The sequence below is a fragment of the Rhipicephalus sanguineus genome, chromosome 3, assembly GCF_013339695.2.
Source record: "Rhipicephalus sanguineus isolate Rsan-2018 chromosome 3, BIME_Rsan_1.4, whole genome shotgun sequence".
Classification (NCBI taxonomy): Eukaryota; Metazoa; Arthropoda; class Arachnida; order Ixodida; family Ixodidae; genus Rhipicephalus; species Rhipicephalus sanguineus.
Genome location: NC_051178.1, coordinates 164,105,744 through 164,133,613, shown reverse-complemented (window position 1 = coordinate 164,133,613; position 27,870 = coordinate 164,105,744). Strand labels below are relative to the sequence as shown.

General features: G+C 47.1%; 1 protein-coding gene across 2 annotated transcripts in view; it reads right to left on the bottom strand.

The window, feature by feature from the left end:
* The window catches only part of LOC119387629 (snRNA-activating protein complex subunit 1), a 34,950-nt gene extending 8,175 nt beyond the window's left edge, over positions 1-26,775 (bottom strand). The window contains exons 1-6 of one of the 2 annotated variants that reach the window (XM_037655084.2): positions 26,410-26,775; positions 26,310-26,337; positions 25,986-26,114; positions 21,426-21,566; positions 4,460-4,570; positions 1,789-1,898 (exon numbers count right to left, since the gene is read on the bottom strand). In XM_037655084.2, coding sequence (XP_037511012.1) covers positions 1,789-1,898; positions 4,460-4,570; positions 21,426-21,566; positions 25,986-26,114; positions 26,310-26,337; positions 26,410-26,558 — 668 coding nt within the window. In that variant the 5' untranslated portion in view covers positions 26,559-26,775. The remainder of the gene's footprint in view (positions 1-1,788; positions 1,899-4,459; positions 4,571-21,425; positions 21,567-25,985; positions 26,115-26,309; positions 26,338-26,409) is intronic. The other variant, XM_037655083.2, reaches the window with a different exon arrangement.
* Positions 26,776-27,870: the final 1,095 nt, after the last annotated feature.

The window sequence follows — 27,870 nt, the reverse complement described above, 5'->3', positions numbered from 1 at the left end:
TACATTACGGTTTAAAAATTACTATGCTTAGTGCATATAAGCCCGTATAACATGCTTTTAAGCTTAAAAAATAATTCATTGAGTTGAAGGTAATATGTACATTTAACCTCGAAGTCTGGCTAAATAACATCTCCACGCTGCAGTGAAACCACCTTTACAGAGGGCTTATATGCACATAAAGGGACACTAAAGGTTAAGTCTATGTTGATTGTTGAAATAGCGTTCTAGAAACCTCATAGTGCTTGTTTCGTGCCAAAGAAATGCTTATTTTGAATGAAAATCCATGTTTTAGTGGTCCGCACAGTGTTAGCACACTTCAAATCGCACACCTGAAAAGGCCTCCTGACTAGCATTTGCCTTGCCCAACGTAGCCCGCCTTTACTGCCCAACAGCAGACGCTGTGGTCTCAGCTCTGAAGGGCACATTACACAACATCACATTGACACAGCATTTTGTCGAACTTTTCGTTAGAGCGACTTTCATGAGCGCGCAAGGCACACGCAGCAGTACGTGATAACGAAACTACCACCGAGATGCGACCGCGCAAACGGAAACGGAACTTTTGCACAACCCGCGCTGTTCTCCTCTGTAACATAGAGTTCTTTTTTTCATGAATCAAACAGAAATGCACGAGCAGCATTTTATTATGACTTGCAATGCTCGGAGTGTTCTTTTTTTATTATAAGTAGCTTGAATACTAGCGATTATTTGTACCCAGGACTCGATGTCATTGGGCTCATTCCAAAACGTCCCACTGGTGGCGCATATAGTGTCTTACATTTATGTTAATTTCTCGATTACTAGAGCACTGCTATTTATAACATTGACGTTTTAGATGTTCTCAAACATTTACCTTTCACTCTGACATTAATTTTTATTTGCCTTCGGTGTCCCTTTAAATATACATATATTTGTTCATTTCGAATACCTCGAAATTTCAAACAATCTAAATTCGCATCAAGGAGAATTCGAATACTGTAATATTTGATCGAATATTCGAAGCGCCCGAATATTCGCCCATCCCTATAAGTGCACAATGCATCATGGTGGCCACAAACGAATGGCAGAGTGTGACTTATAGCTGACAATCCTATTGCAACAAGCATCAACTATGTACTCAGCAGTGCAGGTGGTATAGCAACGTTGTAACATGCTTTTAATACATGCTACATGCTTTTAACAGGCAGCCACCAAAACAAGTCACGTTGAAGTTCACCGACATGCCCCAGTGTGAGACTGCTTCAAGTGCATATTGCCTGCAGAAGTGAAAGCAGCAGTACTGTTAGTATGCCCATGCTCACTTTTAAACTTGCAAAATCCTTTTAAAAGACTCGGGCAGGAAGTTGTGAAGGAGACAAATCTATATATGTAGTAACGACTTCCGTCACGCCCATGGTTGTGCTGGAAGTGCTCCATTTTCATAAAACCACACATTCAGGCAGAATATGTACGTTAATCTTGCGAAAGCATGCGACAGAACATAAGCGAAAAGGACATGTTGAACAAATATGACACCATACTGAGAAAGCTGAGTGCACCCAATTTCTTAACCTCAACTATGAGAGGATTCAGAGTCATTTTGACAGCCTGCAATTGGTAAACCAGTGTGGATTAGTTGAGAGGGGAGTTTCAGGGTTGTCTTATGATGCCCAGCCAAGCTAGCTGACCTCTGCAAAGTGTTCACTGTACAGCAACAAACAGAGGCGTTGAAAGGCCACGGCGCAGCTTCTGTGCATTTCAGATGGCACACGGGGAAACAAGAGTTTCGCAGAAGTTTTGTAAACTCACCTGCAAATGCTGTCGTAGACATCCTCTTTGACGAAGGCCAGATCTCTTACCTCAGGCTTTTCTTGAACAGCTTTCATTGCCATGTACTGCTGATGAATCAGCTGCAGTTGCTGCAGACACACATAGTGTGAGACATGCCTGACAGCTAGGTCCCTTTCACAGCACCACCACAAACTCTATGGAGCCAATATAGTATAAAGGACATTTGAAGTTTCAAGATGCCAAACCCCTTGTCATCCAACTTTTCTTTAATTTTTGCAATTAATGCAGGCAGGGGTATAGCCAGGACTTTTCTTTCTTTGGGAATGGGGGGTCCATCGCCCCTTGTGTATGTGTGTAGCAAACTAAAAATTACGAGATGCAGGGTTGTTGCTGTTTCGAACTCAATCAGTCTGAAGACACGAAAACAAGCTCTCACTGCGCCGTCTCTTACAACGAGCATCTCGGGTGCGCGCGCACCTGCATGGTAGCCCCGCGCTCGTGGCCACTGCAGTGACCAAATAATTTGAAAGTTAACGTCTTCAGTGCCGCCGACACCTTTTTCGGTACTGCTGACCGTTTAACAAAAAGAAATTCAATCATGCCTGCATTTTATACACTTGCTGCTGGGCAAGAAGTCGGAATTGCCAATCCTTGCCTTAGGGTCTAATTGGAGGGGCCGTAACTCTGATTGAAACAAAATTATGCAATATGTTTTCAATGATTGTGAAAGCTGATGTGGAGGAGATTAAGTGGACAAAGTTTAAGAAATATAAAAAATGGGTTTTTTTTTTAATTGCTGTCAGAAGTTTCCATTGTTCGGTGTTTTCTTCAACTTAGGCCCATTGTATCTCTTTACTGAAAAGTTATATAAATATAAGATTCAGCTGTTTGGTAGACAAGTATGCGAAGAACGTAATGCGAAATTTTTGTTGCTCTGCTACCAGGCTTTTTTGAGATAAAGACCTTCAAAGTAAAGAAAATAATGTTTCTTGGGCCAATTTTGAGGTTTTTTATAAAAACATCTACGCTACACATAAAAACTAAAAATAGCTGAGCAGAAGCAAAAACATGCATATATTTAGTAAAGAAATTTCAGCTACCTAACTTTAATATATTTCGTGCAATTCATAATGAAAGTTGCCCAAAACAGCAGAGCGGATGAGCGCTCCACTCCACCTCTTTGTCATTATTGATTTCCTGTGCTTCAAAAAAATTTTTGGCGGCAAAACAAATTGTGGATCTCTTCTTTCCACTCATCAGGCAATAATATATAAAATTTTGAAATAAATTTAAGAGGTCGACCAGCCATCGTTTGTTCGATCTTACGTGGAATCACCCTGTTGTATATTGCTGGCTCAAAAGTGTTGCGCATTGCCAAGCTGGCCTCGCAGCATTACAGCAGTGATGCGCAGTGAAGCGCACTAAGACTGGAAAAGGGCCATGGTCATGGGACAAAGCATGCGTTCTTTATGGCGAATTCCATTGAGAGAACAGAAGTAGGGGCGACTTGCAGTTAGGAGTGGGGGGCAGAGCACTGAGGGCACCGCCACTCGATCAGCCACTGGAATGCGGCAAGCTTTCGGAGAGCAGGAGAGAGGCTGATAAGTGGGGAGAAATATACCATGCGATCAAAACATTCGAAGCCCCGGCATTCTCTGTGGGGTAGCAGCAAAATATGCATGAAATCTGTCAGTCACATGTTGGCAATTATCCTAATTCGCAGCTACATAGTACGTTCGTGCAATGACACAACCAGCAAACGCAGCTGCGTACACTTCGTAGCCCTCATCAACGCTACCCGTAAAAACGGCGCCAATACGGCCAACATCAATGGCGTCAAACTACACATGGTTGCTACCACTGCCGCTGCGCTCGCCAGCTGAAGCAAAATTAAAACAAATACGGGGAATGTGACATTTAAAAGTCACGTGCCTCTCGTCGTACTGCACCTACTCCAATTTTCGGGAGAGAGCACTACAAACTGCTCCTGGCTGCTCTCAGTGCGGCAAAAGCGCTCTCGCTCTACCACTGGATGACAGTGCTCCTACTCCTGTTCGACCAGTGAAACACGCCGGCTCTGAAGAGAGCACTTTCAGTGTGCTTTTGAGTGCTCCTGTTCTCCCAATGGAATTCGCCATTAGTTAACCACGTGTGTTCTCTGTTCTCACAGTTCTGAAAGCATGCATGCGGTCAATGCGTGTCATGTCGAAACAAAAGTACCGTAACAGCCCTCATACAACATAAGCCACCTATTTCCTGTATTTCACCATGTGAAATTTACTGTCTTACAAAACTGTTCGCTGCACTTGCTACTGACAAAACCTAACAAGTAACAACACAGTCACGGATGGCAAGCACACAGTTCTGGAAGACGCCCAATCGTTGCAGTGTCATATGCTGCTGTAAGAGCAAACAGGCACACATTGCTCTACTGTTGCAGTCGTTTTTCCTCTTTCACACCATAAATCTGCAGCACTTTATGCTGGCGAGCTTCGAAGGTTGTCCGAATTAACCGTGGTACAGCCAAATATAATCGAACCTATGCAAGTTTTTGATGCCATTAGATGCATCTGCTTGCCACAACCAGTGGATGGGTCATTACTGTAATCGTTAAAAGGTCTTACTATACTGCTTCAAAACAAGCATGAATATTCTGAAAAAGAGATTCTAGAGTCCTTGAGTTGCATACCTGGAATATGCCATTTTTAGTCATCTTTTCCATTGGACCAAACACCTTGGCGTTCGCTTCTACAATCATCTGGATATCTTCGTCTTCACCATGGTACATCACAGGGCTCCTCTGCATAAAGATATAGGATCGATATTCAATGCTAGCATAGACAAGGCAATGGCTAATACGTGTGTAGCAAAATATACCTGACTTAAAAAGCCCCCTAAACCCCCCAAATTTTTTTTAGATTTCAAATGAACATGCACATTCTGTGTTCAGAGTGCAGTCATGATTACCTGTGCCAAACATGGCAGTGCTACATGCCCCTGAAGTACCAAAAAAACGAAAAAGAAACACTATCCCACTCCTCTCAGGGACTTTCCAGTGCCCCCATCACTTGTTATGTTGACGGGAACACTTGGTCACGTCACCAGGGGTGGTGTTGTAGATTGGTTCAGAGAGAACCGGTTGTCTGCCAGCAAGTCTGTGTATCAATCACACACTTGCTCTTACATTGCCTACTTGTGTGCACAAGTGTTGCGTGTTTTGTTTGCAATGTGCAGTGCCACGTAGCTTGTATTTCAAGTACACTTGTTCACGAGTGTATTCGTGCTTGGCTGTGTGATTAGGGAAAGACAAGTAACACAACAGCTGCACAGTAACATGCCGCACGTTCTTTGCAGTTTGTGGACCAGCAGTGGTTTTACTCGTGGGAGACAAGACTTCCCAGCCTGAAAGATGGAGTCTGGGACCCATTTTCCATTGCAGCCACACAAGGATACGGCAAATCTGCTACAGAGGAGTGAGAGAGAGAGGGAGATAATAATCTTTAATGAGGAGTGGTTGCTACAGCTACGCTATTGCGTCTCCATCAGACTTGCCACCGCTGATCGCCCAGGGGTTGGCAACATTGCTAAGACTATTTTTGGTTTACTTCAGAGCAGTATCAGAGTATCTGACGGCACTTGGGAACATAGGCGTGTGCAGGGTTCCCCTTGGGGGGGGGGGGAAGGTTCATCGCGATGCCCCCCCTGCCTATTAAGTCAATGTATGGGGCACACTTTGCGCCCCCTCTTCTTAGGTGACTAGGGGGGGCGGGCGCCCCCTGCCCCCTCCCCCCTGTGCGCACGCCTATGCTTGGAAATAAACCAGCAACGCTGGGAATTGATAGCGATGCCGCTAGCCCTTGTGAAAGCTGTCGTTCTGCTTTCGCAGGAGTTACTGTAACTATGCTTAACCACCTTTATTTTGAGCTTTCCAACCATTTTTGAAAATAGCAAGCTGTCACAATGAGATGTGTGGCTTTATACACCTTCCCGGTATTTGTACAGCGTTGTGTGCGCCTGCGCCCAAGGTTGCCTGCGCCTGTGTCATGGATGGCTTGTCCCGGCGTCGTTACTCTCTCGATACACGAGCCAAGCCAAGTAATCGAGAACGTAACTGTGCGTATGCACGGCCGCACCGAGTAGCAGCGCACGTCATTTCTGAGACAAAGTGTAGGTAGCAAAACTATGTCGCTCCAAAGCCTTAGCGACCTGGAAACTGCATGCACGGTTGCATGAGCACGCCGAAAAGTTGCTCAAGACGCGCTGTCGAGCATGGGATCATTACGTCACGCGAAAGCAGCGCCACTTTAATGCATACTACTAACGCAGGCCTATATGTACATTATTATGGAGTAATACCTTTTAATATAAAGAAACTAACAATATTTCAATACTAACAAAAAAATCGTTGACCGCGTACAGCAATCAACGGTCACGTGGCCGTCTTCATCGGATCATGGATGTTTTTGCCGCCAGAGGCGCCACAGGTCATTTTTCGCGACTTTCAATTAAGAAATAAAAATATAAATCCATCTCTCACGAAAAAAACAGGGTTGGTTTGAGTCAGTGCAACGGACAATCTTTACATCAGTGGAGTCAACTCATTTCATATTCTGGGCAGTTGTCGGTCCCTTTAAGATATTGTTATTGCCATCTTTCTCTCTCCTTGCAGTAGCTTAACATGCGGGAAGTACGCTGACGTAACGGTGACGTCGCCTACAATACAAGCACGTCCAATTTGGTTCGTCGTGCCCCATAGATAGCTGTTCACTACTGCAACGAACTAAATTTGTGGCAGAGGTTACATTTGGACTAGATGTTTGATAGCAGACACTGCTTTTTATAAAATATAAAAAAGTCACTGTTTCGCCGCAAGGGCGAAGCAATGAATGCGATAGCAAGAAATTAATGCTATACGAAGTGAGGCTCGCCAATGGATACTCTCAGTTTGAACAGCGTTCCTGTTGCAAAGGCGGCCGAAGCAGCGAAGGAAACTAGCGTGCTTCAACTGTCGAGCTGTGACACTTGATAGTTCGCGCTCATCTTCTGTTTGTTCGTTTAGCGGCGTCCCTTCAGCTCGAGTGACTTTCGTACGCTCGGTAACATGAGCGCGGACATCACGGTGAACGCGTGAAACATTCCTCTTCCCCTCACAGCGAGAAAACCGCGCGAGCAGACAACGGAAGGGCAAGGTTCTCGCTGCGCAAATATAAGAAGCGAGCGAGCTCGACGACGACTTTTAAATGCGCCCGTCGCGCTGCTAGCGCCATCTCGCTGGTAATGAAGAAACGCTTATGATCGTCTGCCGTCTCTGAGTCTGTCCAGCGGTAAAGGGTATGTATATAACGCTCGCCGTTAGCTACGTGGAGGATCTGCGTTTTATGGCGTAGTGGATAGCGCCACTCGCTGCGGAGCAAGAGGTCCCTGGTTCGATTCCGCGCTTCGGAAGCATTTTTCTGAATTATTTTTCTTTGGGGCTTCTATATATATATACATACTTATACATATACGGTGCATGACGGCGGCGACGGCGACGGCGACGGCAAAATCCAGCCGAGACTGTCCATATAATTGCTATCGCAATAAAAGTTTTGCATCATCCCAAAGTGCATATATCTGTCTTGAATAGGAACTGCAGACGATGTTTGTGTTACCAGTGGCGGCAACGTGCTGTCTATGACTGACTCGTTGGTCGTGCTGTGGGCGGCACACTAGGAGAGCTGCCGTCTACTTTGGACACCTCTCATATGGTGGACTTTCTACAACATCGAAGGCTGTTCAGCCTCCACGGCATCTTTGAAGTGTACTGGAAATAATGGGTAGTGGCGATATGGCTTGGTAGGAGAAGACGACGACGAGTTTATTCATAAAAGCTACGTTTCAGTGTTGTCCCGATTGTCATCTCTCGCTGCTCGGCTCTACGGTCTGAGGGCTTGGTCACCCAGAACGCCTCGTGACATTTGGTGGAGCTGCGGGGTACTTCCAGACCTGGAACTCCGAAACCGGACGATCCCTCCCGTGCCAACCATGCCTGACGATGCTGGGCAGAGCAATATTCCCCAGGCGTCACCTGCAGTCGTCTGTTCAGGTACGCCACGCCAACGAGACCCTCCCATCTTCAGTGGAGCTGAAGATCAAGACGTGGACAATTGGTTGTCATTGTACGACAAAGTCAGCGTCTCTAATAAATGGAATGACGCGGATAAACTCAGCTTCGTCAGCTTCTACCTCTCCGGAGTCGCCAACGTTTGGTTCCACACACCATGAATCAGAGTTTCCCACCTGGACGGCATTCAAAGCTAGACTTCAAGAAGTATTCGGTCACCCTGCTGTCCGCAAGCTTCGGGCTGAGCAACAGCTGCGCAGTCGTGCTCAACAAAAAGGTGAAAACTTCACGAGCTGTATAGAAGATGTAGTTGACATTTGCCGGCGCATTAACCCGTCCATGACCGAAGACGAGAAGATAAGGAACATCCTGAAAGGCATAGAGGATGACGCCTTCCAAATGCTCTTGGTGAAAAACCCAGAGACGGTCAACGAAGTGATTACTCTTTACCAGAGCTACGAAGAACTGCGCAAACAACGGCTTTCCACACGACGAGCTCTAATACCAGACGGCACGCTTTCGGCTTTAACAAACAGTTCATGTGCTGTTGCTTCCGACTCGTCGTTCCTCGACCAGGTCAAGCAATTTGTTCGGGAAGAAGTCGTGCGCCAGCTGTCTCTTCTGCCAGCCGCCCAAGCATCTGAATCGCTCCTGACTCCCGAGATCCGTCAGGTCATACACGAACAAGTCGCAGGCATCGTACCACTTGCTCATCAGCTGGCTCCAGTGACAGCTCCGCTTACGTACGCTGCAGCCGCCGCCAAGCCGAGGACGCCGTCTGCGGCTGTGCAATACGCACCTACGCTGTGGTGTCGTGCCGAGCACCACCGCGGGTTCGAGCACTGGGAGCTTCATGCAGGGCGCCGCGTCCTCGTTCGTCCCGCGCCCGTGTACTGTTCGCACTACTGCGCGCGAGAACTCGGCCCGTCACCGCGAAGGGACCGCGAGCCGTCGCGCGCAGCGAGGGAGACCCTAGGCGACACTCTCCAAATCAGTGATTTATTACGGGGGATTTTAATACAAGGGAACAATAATTTGTTACAACCAATCGCACGTAAGATAGTTACACAGGACACCAATTAGCTAATACAATTGTTACCAAATGTGGCCGCGAATGGCACACCCACAAAACGAACAAACAAAGAAAGAACCAGGTTTGGAGAGCCGACCTACCCTTCGGCCAGCGCTCCCGCGATCTCGCACCCCAGAGCAGAAGAAAACAGAACAGACATAGCAACACTTAAAAGGAACATACGGTGCACGATCGCGAGGCGCTGCCTCGGAACTTCGAGACCGTGGAGGGCGGCGCGCGCCCGCTGAGGCCGGAGCCCCGACAAAATGACGTAACCGCCGGCCGGCGGCGAAGAACAAAGAACAAAGGATCGCCGCCGGCTGGAGCGGCCAAAACGCGTACGCACCCTTCGAGGTCCCCAAGTGGTCTCTCTCGAACCTCGTCGCGCGCGCACCCGCTTCTCGGCGAGCGCGAGCAAGGTCCAAATCCCGCCAAAATTGGGCCAATCGGCCACCGTGTTTAACCTTCGAGGGCGGGGTGGCAGCAAAGTGACGGAGATTTATGACTAGCTGCCACCCGTCCGGTCGAGAGGAGAGGGACACGAGAATTCTCCAAGGGAACATGGCGTCGAGCCACTGGCGCGGATGCCTGAATTCCCACAACGCCCACCTTCTCTTGACCTTTACCCGCGACCGCAAACTATACGCCGACAAGAAACTACGGTCCACCACCGCAGCCCCTTCACCCGGTTCAGCAATACCTCGCTGAATCTGCGGCCCCTGTTTTCAATCCGTGGCACACCCAAGACAACCGGCCCATCTGTTTCTCATGCGGATGTGCTGGCCATGTAGCACGATTCTGCCGCCGCCGTGCTTGGTATTCCGACTCTGCACGACCACAAAGCAATGGTCCGGACTACACCTACCGTTCTGCTCCTGCCGGTCCACACTTCGACGCCGCGCTTTCTTCCCGAGGCTACAGTACTCGTTGGTCTCCATCCCCTCGTCGACGTTCTCTGTCTCCCCTCATCCGCCGACCTGAAGGTGTCCATGAGGAAAACTGAATGACGCAGTTCCGGAGGCAAGAACTGCGATATCAGCGAACTGCGCAAGACCTCACCTATCCCCTACCAATGTAATTGTCGTTTTTGCCGAAGGTATTGCCGTTCATGCGCTTGTCGATACGGGAGCAGCGGTGTCAGTTATTTCTGACCAGCTTCACCTTAAGCTCAGAAAAGTCACGACGCCGTTTTCTGCGATTTTGCTACGTACAGCAAGCGCTGAGCCGATTGACCCATTGGGAGCGTGCACCGTCCGGGTTTGTATAGACGATGCCCTGTACCACATTGAGTTTGTCGTTCTGCCTCGCTGCTCTCGTGCCATAATTTTAGGCTGGAACTTCCTGTCATCTCATGATGCCGTTATCGATTGCGCCCGTGCTGAACTTTCGCTGTCTCCGTTCGGCGGCAACATTTTCGAAGATTCCTCCAGCGCCTCTTGTCGAGTGTTAGTCGCCAGCGACACCGACGTTCCTCCTTTCTCTTCCACCCTTGTACCCGTCTCCTGCGCTGCATTTTCGGACTCCACAGTTCTTTTCACACCGTCGAAGCTTGCCACTCACCGTCATCCTTTCTTGCTCCCTTTTGCCATTCTTACCGTTCGACAGGGTGTCAGCGCACTTTATGTTGTGAACATGTTTTCTTGTCCTGCTACCTTGCACCACGCTGAGTGTCTCGGTTATGCTGACGAACTTGACCAAAGCTTTGTTTATACTGTGCCTGACAACCCGGCTTCTGTAGAGGTTGACGCCGTCGGCGTTGTCGCTACTCCTGCGTAGCCGTCTCGTGAAGTCACGTTTTCTCGGTGCATTGACCCCAACCTCACTTCGAGTCAGCACGCCCAGATTGTGGCCCTCCTTAACCGCTTTCGGACATCCTTCGACCTGCAACAAGCTCGTTTAGGCCGCACTTCCACAGTTGTCCACCACATCGACACCGGAGACCATGCGCCATTGCGCCAACGGTCGTATCGTGTGTCCGCAACAGAGCGCCGCGTCATCGACGAGCACGTAGGAGACATGCTCAAACGCGGCGTCATACAACCTTCGAACAGTCCCTGGGCCTCTCCTGTAGTGCTGGTCAGGAAGAAGGATGGCACCATTCGCTTTTGTGTAGACTACCGTCGACTCAACAAGATAACCCGTAAGGATGTTTATCCTCTACCACGTATTGACGACGCGCTAGACTGCCTCCAAGGCTCCGAATTCTTCTCGTCCATCGACTTATGGTCCGGATACTGGCAGGTCCCGGTGGCTGAGACAGACCGCCCGAAGACTGCGTTCGCCACCCCTGACGGTCTATATGAGTTTACCGTCATGCCCTTCGGTCTGTGCAATGCGCCTGCAACATTTGAAAGAATGATGGATAGCATTCTATGCAGACTCAAGTGGCAGGTCTGCCTTTGTTATCTCGACGACATTGTCATATTTTCACCGGATTTTCAATCCCATCTACTTCGACTTGAACGCATCCTGACATGCATCGCCAACGCGGGCCTCCAGCTCAATTTGAAGAAGTGTCGCTTTGCAGCTCGGCAGCTAGTCATTGTCGGCCATGTCGTGTCAAAAGATGGGGTGCTCCCTGATCCATCAAAACTTCAAGCTGTCGCTGAATTCCCACGGCCAAAGACCTTGAAAGAACTTCGCAGCTTCATCGGGTTAAGCTCGTACTTTCGCTGCTTCATCCGCAAATTCGCGACCATCATAGACCCTTTGACAAAGTTTCTTCGTACTGACCACAACCTTTCAACCTGGTCACCAAGTTGCGAGGCCGCGTTTACAATGCTGCGTCATCTCCTGACCTCTCCTCCGATTCTACGGCATTTCGACCCCAGCGCTCCGACAGAAGTTCACACGGGACGCCAGCGGTGTCGGCCTTGGCGCCGTTCTTGCCCAACGAAAGGCTGACTTCGATGAGTACGTCATTGCTTTCGCCAGTCGCGCACTCACGAAGGCTGAAGCCAACTATTCTGTCACAGAAAAGGAATGCTTGGCTATAATTTGGGCCATAACTAAATTCCGACCTTATCTCTACGGCCGCCCATTTGACATGATAACTGACCACCATTCCCTGTGCTGGCTTTCTTCTTTAAAGGAACCTTTCCGGTCGTCTAGCTCGATGGGCGCTTCGACTCCAAGAGTACAACATTCGAGTACTCTACCGTTCCGGCCGAAAACACTCCGACGCAGACGCCTTGTCTCGCTCTCCTCTACATAGCGAGACTAATTCCCCTAACGTGCCGTTATTGGAGTCGTCCATCTCTGCAACGAACATGCCTTTGGAGCAGAAGAAGGACCCATGGATTGCTTCTCTGCTAAACTTCCTGCAACACCCATCGGCAACCCCCATCAGCCGTGCATTACGTCACCAAGCACACCACTTCTCCGTTCGCGATGGGCTGTTATACCGCCGTAACTACCTCCAGAACGGTCGCAAATGGTTACTTGTGGTCCCTCGGCATCTCCGTTCGGATCTCTGTGCGGCGTTTCACGATGATCCACAGTGCGCACATGCAGGGGTACTCAAAACTTACACACGCCTCCGCCTTCGTTATTATTGGCGCGGGATGTACAGATTCGTGCGTCATTATGTACACTCATGCCTCGCGTGCCAACGCCGCAAGGATTCTCCTCGTCGTTCCGCTGCCCCGCTGCAACCTCTGCCTTGCCCAGGACGTGCATTTGATCGCGTAGGCGTCGATCTCTATGGCCCTCTACCAAGCACATCAGACAGCAACCGCTGGGTTATCGTGGCCATCGACCATCTTACGCGTTATGCGGAAACTTCACCTTTGCCCAGCGCCTCTGCGCGTGATGTTGCCTTGTTTCTTCTGCGCCACATCATACTTCGCCATGGAGCCCCAAGAGAATTACTCAGTGATAGAGGGCGTGTATTTCTATTCGACGTCATAGAAGCTCTTCTCAAAGAATGCCGTATCATTCACCGTACAACAACTGCGTATCACCCGCAGACTAATGGGATGGCTGAGCGCTTCAATCGCACTCTTGGTGACATGATGGCCATGTACGTCGCATCTGACCATAGCAATTGGGACCATGTTCTCCCATTTGTCACATATGCTTATAATACCACCACGCAGGCCACCACAGGATTTTCCCCCTTCTTCCTACTTTATGGGCACGAACCATCCTCCACCATGGATACAATTCTTCCGTATCGCCCTGATGCCTCGGAATCTACTACCCTGTCCCAGGCTGCAGCACACGCTGAAGAGTGCCGAAAGCTCTCCCGTCTGTTGACGTCAGAGGACCAGCAGCGCCAGAAGCACCACCGTGATGCCGCCGTCGCGCCTGCAATCTATTCTCCTGGCTCGCTTGTGTGGCTTTGGGTGCCTGCCTCGACCCCTGGGTTGTCCCCGAAACTCATGTCAAAGTACCAGGGTCCCTACCGTGTAGTGAACCAAACATCTCCCGTGAACTATATCGTGGAGCCTCTTAAACCACCTTCCGATAAGTGCCGTCGCAACCGCGAAATTGTGCATGTAGAACGTTTAAAGCGTTACTATGATCCCCCTGTGCTATCGTACCCTTAGGTAGCCAGGACGGCTTCTTTTACCCGGGGGAGATAACTGTACTGGAAATAATGGGTAGTGGGGATATGGCTTGGAAGGAGAAGACGACGACGAGTTTATTCATAAAAGCTACGTTTCGGTGTTGTCCCGATTGTCATCTCTCGCTGCTCGGCTCTACCGTCTGAGGGCTTGGTCACCCAGAAGGCGCTGCGCCGTGCTCCCGACCGGGCTGCAGAAATTAGGCGCCTTTTCCTCTTCAAACCACTACCACCACCACCACCCAGAACGCCTTGTGACAGAAGCACGAGCTGGGAAGGCTACGGCAGCAATAGTGGGCAACCCAAAAGCGTGGAGCTGCTGTAACCAATAATGCATGGCCATTTGAAACAAAAAAAAAAGTGTGAACGTGACGTTAGTAGTGACGTAGTGTCCACGTGACTTGGGTATGCTGCAGAGAGGAGATACTCGTCAGCGTGACAGTAGCAACGGAAAGCAACAAACAAGTGGCATCCACATCAAGCACCTGTGACACTCCTATTACGGCACCATTTTGAACAATTCTTGCAGCTTCATGTTGGTTGCAGACTCATATTCGACAGCCGCTACACAGTAAATTTTCGACCTCGAGGAGGTTTAGAGGCCCTTTATCAATTTTACACACACAGCAACGGCATTTTTTTTTTCTAAAGTAACTGACCCAGACTTGGGGTGAAATCGCCATGCAGGGTAAAATTTTCGGGAGAATTTAGGAGTGCCGAGAATTTAAGCAAGTTGCAGGTCAGAATTTTTATGACGGCTACCATGACAATAACCAAGGAATCAGCACGAAGGCCTTCCTTTGCGACAACTTCACTCGCTCACTATGCTTTAGATGAATTGCTCCATGGAAAGCTTGACATGTGTGCGGGGCAATGCATTCGTTATTTCTAAGCATATCCAACAAAGAGCAAGCTACAGCTCAGGCTAACCTATCTGGCTTTCTGTAGATACCTTTCTCTTAATTTTTTTAGGGTGAACACGTAAAAAGAAAGCTTTTTTTGAGACCCTGGTCTATACATCCATCAGTAGAAACAAGTTCATGCATAATTAAACCAGCCTTCCAAAGGAAAGCATGCAATTTTGGTAACCTTGGGATTGCATTGCAAATTGTACGTATGCGCCATCTTACAGCATGGTGTCATAATGTTTCAAATGCAAGCATTGCTTGCCTGTTTGCTTCGCTGAAGTGCCTTTTCCTCGTCGAAATATGTGGCCCCTATGGCCAGCTGTATTTACAATAAAGTAGCAGCTGCCATCATTTTATCCAGTGCAGGACAAAGGCCTCTCCCAATGATCTCTAATTTACCCTATCCCGCATGAACTGATTCCATTTTATGCCTGCAAACTTCATTTCATCACCACACCACCCCCCTGCCATCTTCATCTGCGCTTCCCATCCCTAGATATTCATTCCTTCGCCCTATAAGATCATCTGTTATCTATCCTACGTTTTACGTGACCTTCCCATGTCATCCTTTTCTCATAATGTCAACTAGGATGTTGGGAACCCCTGTCTATCCTCTGATCCACTCAGCATCTTTTTTTCTATTCTATAGTATGCCGCATGGTCCTTAACTACTTCTCGAGTTGCTTTGTTATTCTCGGAGTTTCTACCCCATATGTTAGTACTGGTGAAATGCAATGATTGCATGCTTTCCACTTTAGAAACAGCGGTGAGTTGCCAATCATAAACTGGGAATGCCTGCCGTATGCGATCCAGCCCACCCTTATTCTTCAGTTGATTTCATTTTCATCTTCATTCATTCAGTTCATTTAAACAAAAAGGAAAATTTGCCTGGGTTGAAGGGACTAAAGGCAGATTACCTCTACCTGACTAGGGTCCCTCCACCTATACATTTGCTCAGAAACAGTGCAACAAAAAATACATACAGTAGCCTCTCAGTAAATGGAAATCTCTTAAACGGAACTGCTGCTTAAATGGAACAAGCGCTTCTGACAAGATTGGTTTCATACTTGTATTCTGCACCCTTGTTCATCTCTCAGTAAATGGAACTCCTGTTAAATGGAACATAATCTTCCTGGTCCCGTCAGGTTCCGTTAAATGAGAGTCTACTGTATTTCCTCTTTTTTGTTGAGGGAACACAAAAGCCAAATTCAAAAACTAGAAAGCATGCCTGAAACATACAATTTAAAATATCACATGACAGCCAACAACAATTAGCCCCTAGCATCACAAAAACGATGTAAAAAAACTGATACCAGGAGAATATTAAGTCAGAAGACCAAGTGCTATATAGAAATAGACGTTTGAAAGAAAAGAGAGACTTTTACACAATATTACAAATGTACAAAAAACACTAAAAGAAATATCTGTAATAGATAATATAGTTAGGGCACGGTACAAGAAAGGAAGTACATCTTAACTTTTTTCTTCAGACTGTTTTCAGCATTACTTTGTTCTAAAAGTTCACGGACACAGCTGTTGTTGTGGATTAGACGAGGTATTTACATGAGTGGGCTGAGTTAGGGCTGACTTACATAACTTACATGAGACTTACATGCAGGGTGTCGGAACGAAATGTTTTTCGTTTCGGTTTTAGTTTCGTTTCACTGCAAAAATTTCCGTTCCGTTTCTGTTCGGGAACGAAAAAAAAAATGTTCCGTAACGGTACGTAACGGTTTTTTTATGCAAAAATTTGAAGTTAAGGTAATCATTAAAAGAACATTGCATTTTTGATGTAGTTACTTTCCTTCCTCTTAAAAAAGTGGGACAAGGGCACACAAGGGTAAAACACGTTCTTCAGAGAAGCGGAAGTAATTGTACCATGAATTCCTACAGCACAAACCAGTACCCTTCAAAGTCATAGCATTTATTTTCTCAAAATTCAATTACGATTTTTTTTTAGTGGGCTCGATGCTTTGTGTGAAGGGAGTAAGCATGATCTCAGAAGCAGCACGTCGTTGAGTGTACTCTCTGATGTGCGAGGCCGCTGTTCCGATAAAAAGGTCACCCTGCGCGTAACGCGCAACACATTCACAGCGAAAGCTGGAAGAGCGGAGTTTGTAGAGCCCGTTGTAGAGTCTCTTGGGGCAACTAATACAAGTACACATGCAAGGTACCCATTACACCATAAATCATCGTAATTTTTCTGAAGTAGCAAAGTCCCCACTATGCCATTTTTTGTCATTCTTCGGAGAATTGTGGTACCCGCTACACATCTGTAAGGCATTATGTGCGCTTTGTGCTGTGGCTGACGACGATGAAGAATTATGGCTGAGCACTTTGCAGTGTGTGGGAAGCATTTAACCACACACTCTTTGTGGAAGTAGCATTGTGTGACGACTGGTTGTTGTTTTACTCTTCTGCCACGCTGCATTACATATGTTAACACGATTCCTTGCCCGACATGACGCCTGTATAGAGTATTTTTGCGAAGGAGTTACAAGCACCAGCCTGGCGCTCTGGTAGAAGACTCGACTGCCACGCAGAGGGCACGGGTTAAAATCCCATCTGATCCTAGAAATTTGTTTCTCATTTAATTTTTTCTTATTTCACGCGATAGCGGTCATGGACACTGGCGGCGGCGGACAACTTTGGCGCCAAAATCAGCTGTTGTGATCTCATAACAGCCTTCGCTGTAAGGAACTTCAGCACCGACAATGCCCTCTCCATTTTGGCATGCGTGACAGGCGCGCAGAAGTCCACTAGCGTTATTATAAACATCTCTGGTTGCCACTGTTTTCGTTTTTCGCACAATTTCAACATATCTTTGCTTTGGAATTCTTGCCTGAGCTACGCGCTAATACTGTACCCTGAGATATGCTCAGACTGCATGAGTGCACTTGTTCTGGATTGCGAAGTTTTCTCGTGAACCGAAAAACGATTGAAAAAATTTCGGTTTCACTCCGGAACGAAATAATAGCTCATAAAGGGGGGGGGGGGTTTCGGTTTTTGGTGGGTCACGTTTTCGCCCAGAGGGGATTCTGGTCAAAAAAGCAGGAAAGGGTATGAGAGGTAGAGAGCGTTTTTTTTTTGGACGTGGCAGGCAAAGCAACCTGACAAGGGGGCAAATCGACAAGCAGCCTGACAAAGGAGGTCGTTGAGGGAGGGGGGGGGGCTTTGGGGGGGGGGGGGGCGTTCCCCCCCCCCCCCGTTCCAACACACTGCTACAAAGGTACATGAGCGGCGCACGCGACCACGCCCGGGGTACAAGGTCTGCGGACCACGCAGCCAGACACCCCCCCCCTTCCCAGTCGCCGTTCCCATCTCCATGGCCCATCGCGCGAAGATTGGCTCGTTTCACCTGCTTAAGCCCGTTCGTCGGCAGCGCTCGCGCATTTCACTTGCACATGGAGCATGCGACGCGCGGGGTGATGTAATCGCGATTTGGACTTGATAGGGAAGATCATGGTGAGGCAAAAAATTCGCCTCAGAGTGTCTATATAATTGCTATCGCAAAAAAAAAAAGCAATATAGCTGCGGCTAAGATCGCATGAAAGCACAGCAACAGCCTGAATTACGGCACATCCGATTATGGTGGAAACGTTACTGTTTTCCGACATCGCGCGCCGAATCGAGCATGTGGGACCCGTGCCGGGTCGCGAATTTCGGTCGCCGCTATTGCCATGGCTCTGAAAAGTTTTGTAATTCGGCTTTGTAGCAAACACCCACGTGGTGTGGCTGGTAATTGCCAGCTGCAGCACCAAAAAATTTCAGTCGACCTGCCTAAAACTTGTTTCAGCAGTGCCCTCATCGGGAAAAAAAAGAAATAAAAAAGCTTTCACTTGCTATGAATGGGCCCGTTAGTTACGCTAGCTCTCGCCTGGAAATTTATTATATTCTTCACGGAGTCCTAATAGCAACTTGAAAGCTCGGGATCAGAGTGGGTGAGCTCTCCGATAACAGCCAACAAGCGTCTTTTTTTCTCGCCGATCGGGATGGCTTGCCAGATACGAGCCTTGTCGAAGACATCCACGTTCCTGCGCGATCGCGATCGCTTGCAAGATAACTCAAGCTCGTTACATCTACTGCTACCGCTTCTACAACTAATCATGCTTGTTTACTTGACACGCGGCGATAACAAAAGCACCATATCGAGCGCTAACGCACAGCACGCGCGAGAAAGATTAGAGAACTACACCGCGTACTCCAGAACATCCTGACAACATTGCGCGATGTCGTGGGTTCGCGGTTCCCGCATGCCACGCATTAGCCGGATTCTCTCCCACTTCACCGCTCCGAAGGCGATGACAGCATCGAAGTGCGCCACTTCCCCGCAGCCGCAGCGGCCGTTTGATTTGAAAAAATGCGTTCACAAAATATCGAGCAAGTGCCACCGCGACTTTCGTCGCCTTTCAGTAAACATACTGTGGATTTTCCCTGATGGGAGCACAATTTCCCTGAGTTTTCCCTGAGCATTTCCAGACTACCCAAAATCCCTGAGAATTCCCGGTTTTCCCGGTCGGTAGACACCCTGTTACGGTTTTTCGTTCTGGTCAAAACAATATCGTTTTTTTAGTTTTTCGTTTTCGTTCCGTTCCAACACACTGCTTACATGAGTGGTCTGCCCTGTTAGGAATTGACCTGGATATACATACGTACTGTTGTACAGATTCTAGTGTCCAATTGCCAATAGTGAACCCTCGTTCCCTTGCCACGCAACTGACCATTATCTCTGTCTTCTACGTATACTTATCTTCAAATGCACGTAATATTTTCTCAATTTAGGTCTTCGATCATTTCTTGCAATTTGTCCCCATCACTGCTGAAGAGCACAATTTTATCTGCAAACTGTAAGTTGGTAAGGTATTCTCCGTAAATCTTTCTCTTATTTCTTCCCAATCAAGTCATCTGAACAAATTCTTAGTATGCAGTGAAGAACACTGAAGAGATTGCATCTCCTTGTTGACCCCTTTCTCGTTGCCAAGCTCCCACCTTGAGGATGATGAAACGTTTTGCCATAGCTTCACGATGAGCACAGCTGGCAGCAGATGCCAGAAATTTTGATAGGGGCACACACATGCCAGCAGGTAAGGAGGTATGTGCACGTGCACTGTCACTGGTATCGATTCCAGGCACTGAACCCGCAAAGACTGGCCACATGGAACCCATCAAGGTGAACTATGATCCCTGAGTGTATGAGTTTGCCTGCAGCTGCTCTTGACCTAACGAATAAACTTACTCGTAAGGTGGGTAGGCTTCATGTGTGAAGACAACCAAGTAAAGTTATATAGCATCTTGTGTGACATTACCGAGAAGAAGGAAAATTGAGAGTTGTGATTTCTGGTAATGATTATATATGGTTGTTTATGGCGCAAGGGCCAGTGATGGCCAAAGAGCGCCAGGGTGATTTTTGATTATTACAAAAATATGAAGCCACAACAAATAATGAAGCGAAGGAACGTAACCGAACGTGAAACTTTCCTGGCGTGAATAAGTATCCTATGCTTGCATTTCTCATGGAGTAAATAAAGGTTGATTGATTTGTGAATTGACTAACACTGTATGCTCTCATCTTCAATTTCACCCGGTTAACTCAGGTCTGGTGGTAGATGAAATCAAGGCTTCGACGGACGCCCGTCTGGTCGGGAAGAATCATTGAATAAAAATACGAAGACGCCTTTGTGAACAAGGCTCCCGTTCTGGGTGCCAAAACGTCATTACATTTTTATTCTCTTGTGGTCGGCATCTTCGTCTTTTTTATTCACTGGTGGTAGATGTGTGCACATTTAACAATGGCTAAATAAAACAGCCTGGATAGCATTATAGACACCTTATGCCAGCCACGTCAGAGAACACAGAGCATGGTTGGCGCAAACTCAATGAATGAGAGCACCAGCGTGCTTGGCCTAGCTGCAAAAAAATAAATAAATAAATAAATAATAATAATAATAATAATAATAAATAAAAATAAAAACTGTGTGCGGGGATGTGACAAAGGCCTAATAGCGTGCAAATCAATTCTGCGGAAACCTGCAAGGTGGTACAAGGGTTATGGATTTCCTTGTGACTTTGTGCTACAAACAGGTGGTTGTCAATTTTCCTTTCTTAGGCATAATAGCTGTAAGGAACAAAAAAGTCAGAGCCAAGATGGAATGAAAAACATAAATTATGTGTTCCTATACATAACTTGCAAGTGACGTCCGTTCCTGTCTCCCGTCCGCCATCACCGAGCCAACGGAGCACATACGTCTCAGTGACCACGCCGTGTATACGTTCGTATGGTGGATCGTTTGGTGTAGTGCGCAGGTTTTTATCGTCTTGCACTTATGCCGAAGGAGAATCGTTCAGGACATTATGCAGCCTGCAGCGAAGCAGTGTTGAGTGGGGAACTCGGATCCTCCGTGTCTGCAACATCCGAGTCCATGGTGTCGCATGTAATGGGCGAAATAACTTCGCACGGGATTTGGAAACATAACTTGCCTGTTGTGAAGTGACGCCTGCCCGCACACACGAACGTTGTTCAATGTCTTGAGGTCCTTCCTGTTTATGCGCGCATAAGCCATGTGCTCCGCTTCTCAGACAGCTCTTTCGTGCGGTCGCACGGGTTTCTGATCACCTTTGGCAAACAGCACGACCTGGCGTCTTCTTCTTTTTTTTAATCTGATTTACATTTACTTCTCGTGCAGCAGTTAAATATCGCACAAATCGCCCTTGCAACGTACGGCGTTGACGGGAAATGCGAGAGCCGCACAGCTTGATTCGGTGTTGTCTGCTGCCATGTGCTTGGTGATGGCGGCGCATGCCGAGATTGTATCCCAGAGTTCCGCGGTGTGACGTACTTGCAAGTAATGTATGGTTGCTCCAGTGATAAGTTCAGTTTTCTTGAAAGGAATTTTAGAACTCCTTTTAGAACTCATTCCTTTCTATCTGCCATACACACTCGAAGGTTTTACACAAGATTCACAAACAGCATTACGGAGTCCCTCTAGAGTAACAACACCCAAGTACCTGTCTCAAGAGTGCCACGTGGTGAAAACAATTCTCCAAGCGCATTCTGTGGAGGATGTAGCAAACATCCAGGTGCTGCTCTCTGGTCGCAATCCGCAGGAGCACCTCCGACTGCTCCCAGTCTGCAAGCCTGAGTCTAACCTGCGCATACATTGCACCACAGTACTGCAAACACTCTTCTTTCACTTACTGCCCGCACAGTGCTTCGGAAAGATCCACACCAGCAGCACAAGTTAGGGCTAGCTAGAAATCTTGTGAAACCACTCCCCCAAACACAGTGAAACTCTAACATTAGTCACATGATAAACCTTAAAGGGGTCATGACACGGTCACCCAACAATAAGTGCTTTTCAGCAAAAAATAGAAGTAGGGGGTCTATTGGGTCTGTACATACATGAAGAATGCACTGTAAAGGAATATTTCAGTGCAAAATGAGCACTAGAAGTCGCCTGTTCTAAACCCCGCCCACCGTCGGCGACTGCCATTTTGCCATGGCGTGTGTGACGTCATGTGCTGCACGGAGCGGAGTCGTCGTCTTCTACCAAAGTTTCAGCTGCTGCAAATCGTTAAAATTCAGTGCCAAGCTGAAGAAAGCTGAAAGAGCTCAACTGCACGCACAGCTGACAATGGAACAAAATCATTCGCCGGAATGCACACGCTCGCAAAGCAAGCAGCTTCTGACGTCATGGCTCGGGAGTCCGCCAGTGTTGCTCGACTCTGACTGCACTTGTGCTTGTAAAAATATTAAATTATAAATTAAGTGATTGACCAAATGCACTAAAATTTTGCCAGCTTATTTCTGAACGCACTAGGATTAACCCACATAACACAGGTTATGATCTAAAATTGCGTGTCATGGCCCCTTTAATAATGGAGCTCTCCTGCAAAGTGGCGCATACTATAACAGACATGTGGTGAAGATAAAAGCAACACACATCCTAGAAACATAAGACAGGGAAAAAAATGCTACCACGCCACTGTACATCCTTTTCAATTGCACAAAGCAGACAATTTTGCTTTCGGCATGTGGCCTGCCTCGAATGGTCGCAAAAAAGAAAAAGAAACACAGTGAACCTCACCAACTTTTCCTGCAATAAGTTTCCTCAACTTATCCTGACCTAATGCATTCATCATGCAAAGATGTTATGGCTAGATGTGCAATCTTGGCACATGATGTATTGTTCAAAGCGTTTCTCTCAACACTGTCCAACCCATGGTGGCATCTTGTCTGCCATTCTCGACATAGCTGTAACTTCCGCATTCAGTACAAGGTTTGTGAAGCATGAAAAAAACGGAACAAGACACACATGAAAGGCATAGACTGGTGCTGGCTTCCAACTGCTTTAAATGGAAAATGTCAAGCCATGTTTTACGCATGAAGACATGGTACCAACAATAAAGAGTGACCAAACAGAAGCTGCATTTCTTTGTCGGTGATATTAAAGCTCGATGTGCTCACACAGATATCTCCTGTTTTCCCAATGTACACTGCCTCCAAGATCTCTCTTTGTGTTTTCATTCTTGCATGTTTCAGGAATCTAGTCTTATCTAAGTGTGGAGTGCACCCACATATGTTGTAGTAATCTGCAAGGTGTTCTCCAGATTTATTCTACATTTTTGGGTCATGCTCGCACACTCTTGCATTGAAGCAGCAGCTCTTCTGTCCGATGTAAACATGACCACAGCTGAGTAACAATTCACATACCTGCATGCAAAGCACAAACGGTGTACCCGTATGTCTTGCAGTACAACATTGCCGCTTTTCCTTGACTAACAAAGGATAGTCGTGCTAGCTTGGATGGAGCAGAAAAAATTACTCTGATGTAATACCTGCTTGCCATCTTCTTAAGATTGTGCGGTATCCTATGCATGTAGGGAATAACTTCGAGTTTTTGTTTGTTCTTTTCCAACATGCTGGCCTGGGAGTTTCTTCATCAAGCCCTGTAGTGCAGACTTGCAGACAACAGTGACAAGAATTGGAAGACACCCAGCAAAAGCCGAGCACTGTTTGTTTAGAGGGCCAGTAAACAACCTCACGGTCCAATATTTGTGATGGAGAGATAACTGCACATTCGTACACTGTGAACATGCTGCCACAAGAATTTCGCGAATTAGTGCTGTAATAAGGAAATTAGAGGGTGTAGAACAACCCGCTTCAGCTGGTTTTGGTTTCTTGCTCGGCCTTCCCACCCTTCTCGGCAGCGAAGGGGGTCAGGCGCAGCCCTTTGACGTGACTACGCCCACTTCGCCAAAGTAACACGATGTCACCAATTACGTCATCGGCTTGCAGCCAACAACCGAACAAGGCATTCTCTACATGTCGCTTGTGTCAGAGCAGTGCAGTGAGGAAGCGCAGAGCGAGGGGTGCGATGCACTGGCGAGGTAAACAATTATGCCACGGCGCACGTGCCCTACAACTAGCGGTAAAGTCGCGAGACTCCTCTTGATCTCGGAGGCTTTCGTTCTGGCGATACTGCTTGTCATGTTAGTTTCAGGGTTCTACCAAAACGGCAGAGGGCAGCCCAGGAAAATGAAAATGAGGAGTGTGCAGCCAAAACTGCATCACTGCAGGGCCAAGGCACCACTTCGTAGTGCAAAGGACCAATCGACGACAAAGTCGGTGCTATGTAATGTTGCCCATGGTCAAGATTACGTCACTGCACGGGTGAAAAGGACTGGTCAGATGCAGGAGAGGGGTGTGTGACATGGGTGTCTGGAGAGGGGTGGCTCCACACCGCCCCCCCCCTGAAATTTCGGATAATATTTTTTCTGTGCATAAGTTACACACGTTGGTTAGCACACTCAGGGTCCACATATCAGTGTGAAACGACCTTCAGGATTGCCAGCCAACTTTGCACTTTATTACACACCACTGACTAATCTTGCCAGTCATGTCCCAACAGTGAAACCCCCCCCCCCCCCCACCCACCCACCTTATTGATGCACCCCCCTGCAAAAAGTTCTGCGGGCGTCCTTGGCACGGGAATTGTTTTTCGATATGGAGCGTCTGCACGGCATGCAGCGCTGCAATATTCACAAAATATGACCACTGCAGCCTTCTGCATGAATTAGCGAGCTCTTTGGGCAGTGCAAAAAAAAAAAAGTTGGAGCCTGTTTAGTGGCCCTTTAAACTTTTTGCAGTGCTGTGGTGACAGCTTTTCATTAGCGATGATTTTACCCATGATGCCATAATAACACCTTTTAATGAGCGTGGTGTGTGCACTGTCATAATGCAGCAGGGGCTTCTTAATTTATTGGCTATACATTCAGCAGGCACGGTCTTTGTAGATAATTAACTTGTCAAGGAATGCAGTTACACAGCCAACTTTTACCGGAGAAACTTACTTCTCTTGATTCTGCAGTAAAAATGTTAAAAATTATCCTGACAGCACTTTCAAAATTGGTCATATGCATAGTGGGTAGTCGTAAACATATACAAATACACTACCAACATAGGAGTCACATATCTTCGCTTTAATGCATGTGTCTACTGATGCTAGACAGGTGTCACATAATATGAGTGCAACAGACAAACCTATAAAATGTCAGCTTTCTAAATGTAATACTGATTATTCATTGAACATGATGACAAGTGACGTAAGATAAAAATGCAACAGTTCCAAAAAGTCTTTACTCGTTAGACCAGCCGTTTCTTCGAAGCACAGTTCACTGGTTTGTTCAATGCACTCATGAACAGCACCGAAGAGACCTTCATGCAGAATTGAGCAGAAGAGGTATGCAAATCGAGAGGACAATACTTACATCAGTTTATCATGGCTGTCAAAATTAATTAGATAAGCTACAACTAACCTCTGACGTGTTGCTCATGCTAGAAAGGGAGTCTCTGTTATACTGTCACCTGAAGTAGCCACTGGGCTGGCTCAATGACATTAGGGTGGATAACAGGACGTGTTGGTTTTGCATGTTTTGAGGCGAAAGGAGCAAAGATAGTGACCGACAAAGGGACGAATGGACGCACACACATACACACAGAGGGAGGGAGGGAGCCATGACATTAGGATGGCTAGCAAAGATAGTGACCGACAAAGGGACGAACGGACACACACACACACAAACACAGAGGGAGGGAGGGCGCATGACGTTAGGATGGCTAACTGGGAATGTTGGTTTTTTGCATGTTCTGAGGTGTGTGTCGTTGTCTTCGCACCTTTCGCCTCAGAACGTAGATAAAAGTGCTTTAACACTTAAGCTTCCTCTTGAAACAGGTGGAACTTGTCATGTTGCGATTACAAAAAAATTATTTCACAGGGAATTTCATTCTACTCAAACTGCTTCCTTCATAGACACCGAAAATCTAAGAACAGTTCAGTGCACTGGTACTGTGTTCCCGGCCTGTACCAAAACCGGTGATATTTAGTACATGGATATGAAGATGCAAGTCTTCCGGTGCACTTTGATATGCCTGGACGGGAAAAAGAAAGAAGAAACTACTCGCAAAACTTGGAACTATTGCGTGCGTTCGAAGCGCCACTACAAGCTCGCACTTTACGATCAACAGAAACAATATGCGAAGTGGTGGTGTACGTTGTGATCACGAACCTTCAATTTCGGCGAGATCGGCTGGACAGCGTAGACAGCATACAGCATGTAAAGCCCGAACACTCTCTCTCGGAACGAGCAAGTGGGAAGCCACAACTGCAGTATGATGGGAACTATTTCTTCGAAGAACTGAAAAAGAAAGGAAAGAACAATCACACAAGGCGGCACTGTAGCGGCGAAAAGCAGGGTAACGCAAGGTTTACTCTTTGCGAGCGTCTCTGTTCAATCGTAACCCGTAGAAAAAAAAAAGCCTTACGTCTAGACAAAACGCTAGAATGTGTGCGTGAGTCGCATCGCGCGTGCACGAGAACGACCGCTACTCACGAGACGAAGTTCCCTGTCCTTCCGGCCACTGAAAGGAATGAAAGCAGAGTAGGTTATTTTGCCAGCGAATTTTTCTGCTAAGGACGACGAAGGAACTTACCAAAACACCAAGGAGAACTTCATCTCCCTCCAGACTTTGGAGAAGGCATTGTACCGAATACTTTCCTCCGCCGTAAACTTTCGCAACAGCGTTTCCATGTCAGTTTGGAAACCAGCCGATACTTTCTTTAGTACTTTCACACGACTCATGCTCGGTCCGTCGCTCACTTTTTCTTGGCTTACAACTCGAAGCGAGAGACTACACAACGTAACACAAACGAACCGAAAATGCCGCAAACGAATGCACCACGTGATTCAAGGCGTTCGTGGCATTCTGGGACGGCGTTTTACAGAATCTTTTTTGCAGCAACTAGCAGCATAGGCGACCTGAGTTTTACTTGTATATTATAGCACAGTTAGAGAGCACAAATGCTTCTAAACATACGATTAACATAAGTTAGACGCGGGTTTTGTTGTACTGACCACACACTCTCTCTTCCAAGGCTGTAGGAACACCTGTACCTGTGTTACTACGTTTTTTCTGGTAGTTTCGGTTTTGGTTACATTAACACGTGTTTTCTTTGTGAAAATATATGCCAAAATAACTCTGGCACTCTGGTATTCATAACCAAAAGTGAAGATAAACATTGCAGTACCCTTTGTGTAAAAGATTTCGATCAAGGTCGACCCTGATATTCCGTTTTATGCGCGCGCCATTCAACTACATTTGCAAACGCGGTCGATTACTTGCGCTTATGAAACGCTCATGAATTTAGTCATTTCTTCTTCGTATGCTTGCCGTATGCTTGTGTTCTCTGTTCTGCGTATGCTTGTATGCAAGCATGTCAACCTGCTTCTCTGTGACCTAGTTAACTGAAAATAAATGAGCAGGAACCGAGTGTTAGTAGTGGTATTAAATTGGTGAGAAAAAAAAATTACAAAAACCTGGTGTTGCTTGTGTGTGCTCCCCCTTTCTTGGTGTCATTTGTAATGTGTAACCGGCCAGGGGTTGTCAGGTATGTATTAGAAGTTAATACATACCTGACAACCCCTGGCCTGTATCTATGTATTTTAGTTTGTGCATAACAGATGCATTGACCTCTTTCACTCTGTCCGTCACCAAGGCCACAGCAGGCACATACCTAAAGAACAAAGGAATCTCCAACATTTGGGACAGTGTGGCTGCAAGGCCTCAGTAGTCTGTGAGTGCAACAGTTGAGCACCATGACCGAAACTCACAGGAATTTTCGAAGAACTTCTGTGCGAAAGTGCACCTACTACAATATAGGCATATATGTGTGTGTGCTGCGATGAAGTGTTATAAAATCTGCAGAGAGCACCAGCCTCCCTGCGAAGTGTGCGAGGAAGCAGTCAGGAACAACAAACAATTCGTTCGCAGCAATCCATATTTGCTAGTGCTTGCAAAGATGACCAAGAACCAGGCGGAGAATGCAAGAAACCAAGTTAAAAGGCCAACTATAACAACAGCTGGCCAGAACTTCGCGTAGGGTTTTTTGTTCGA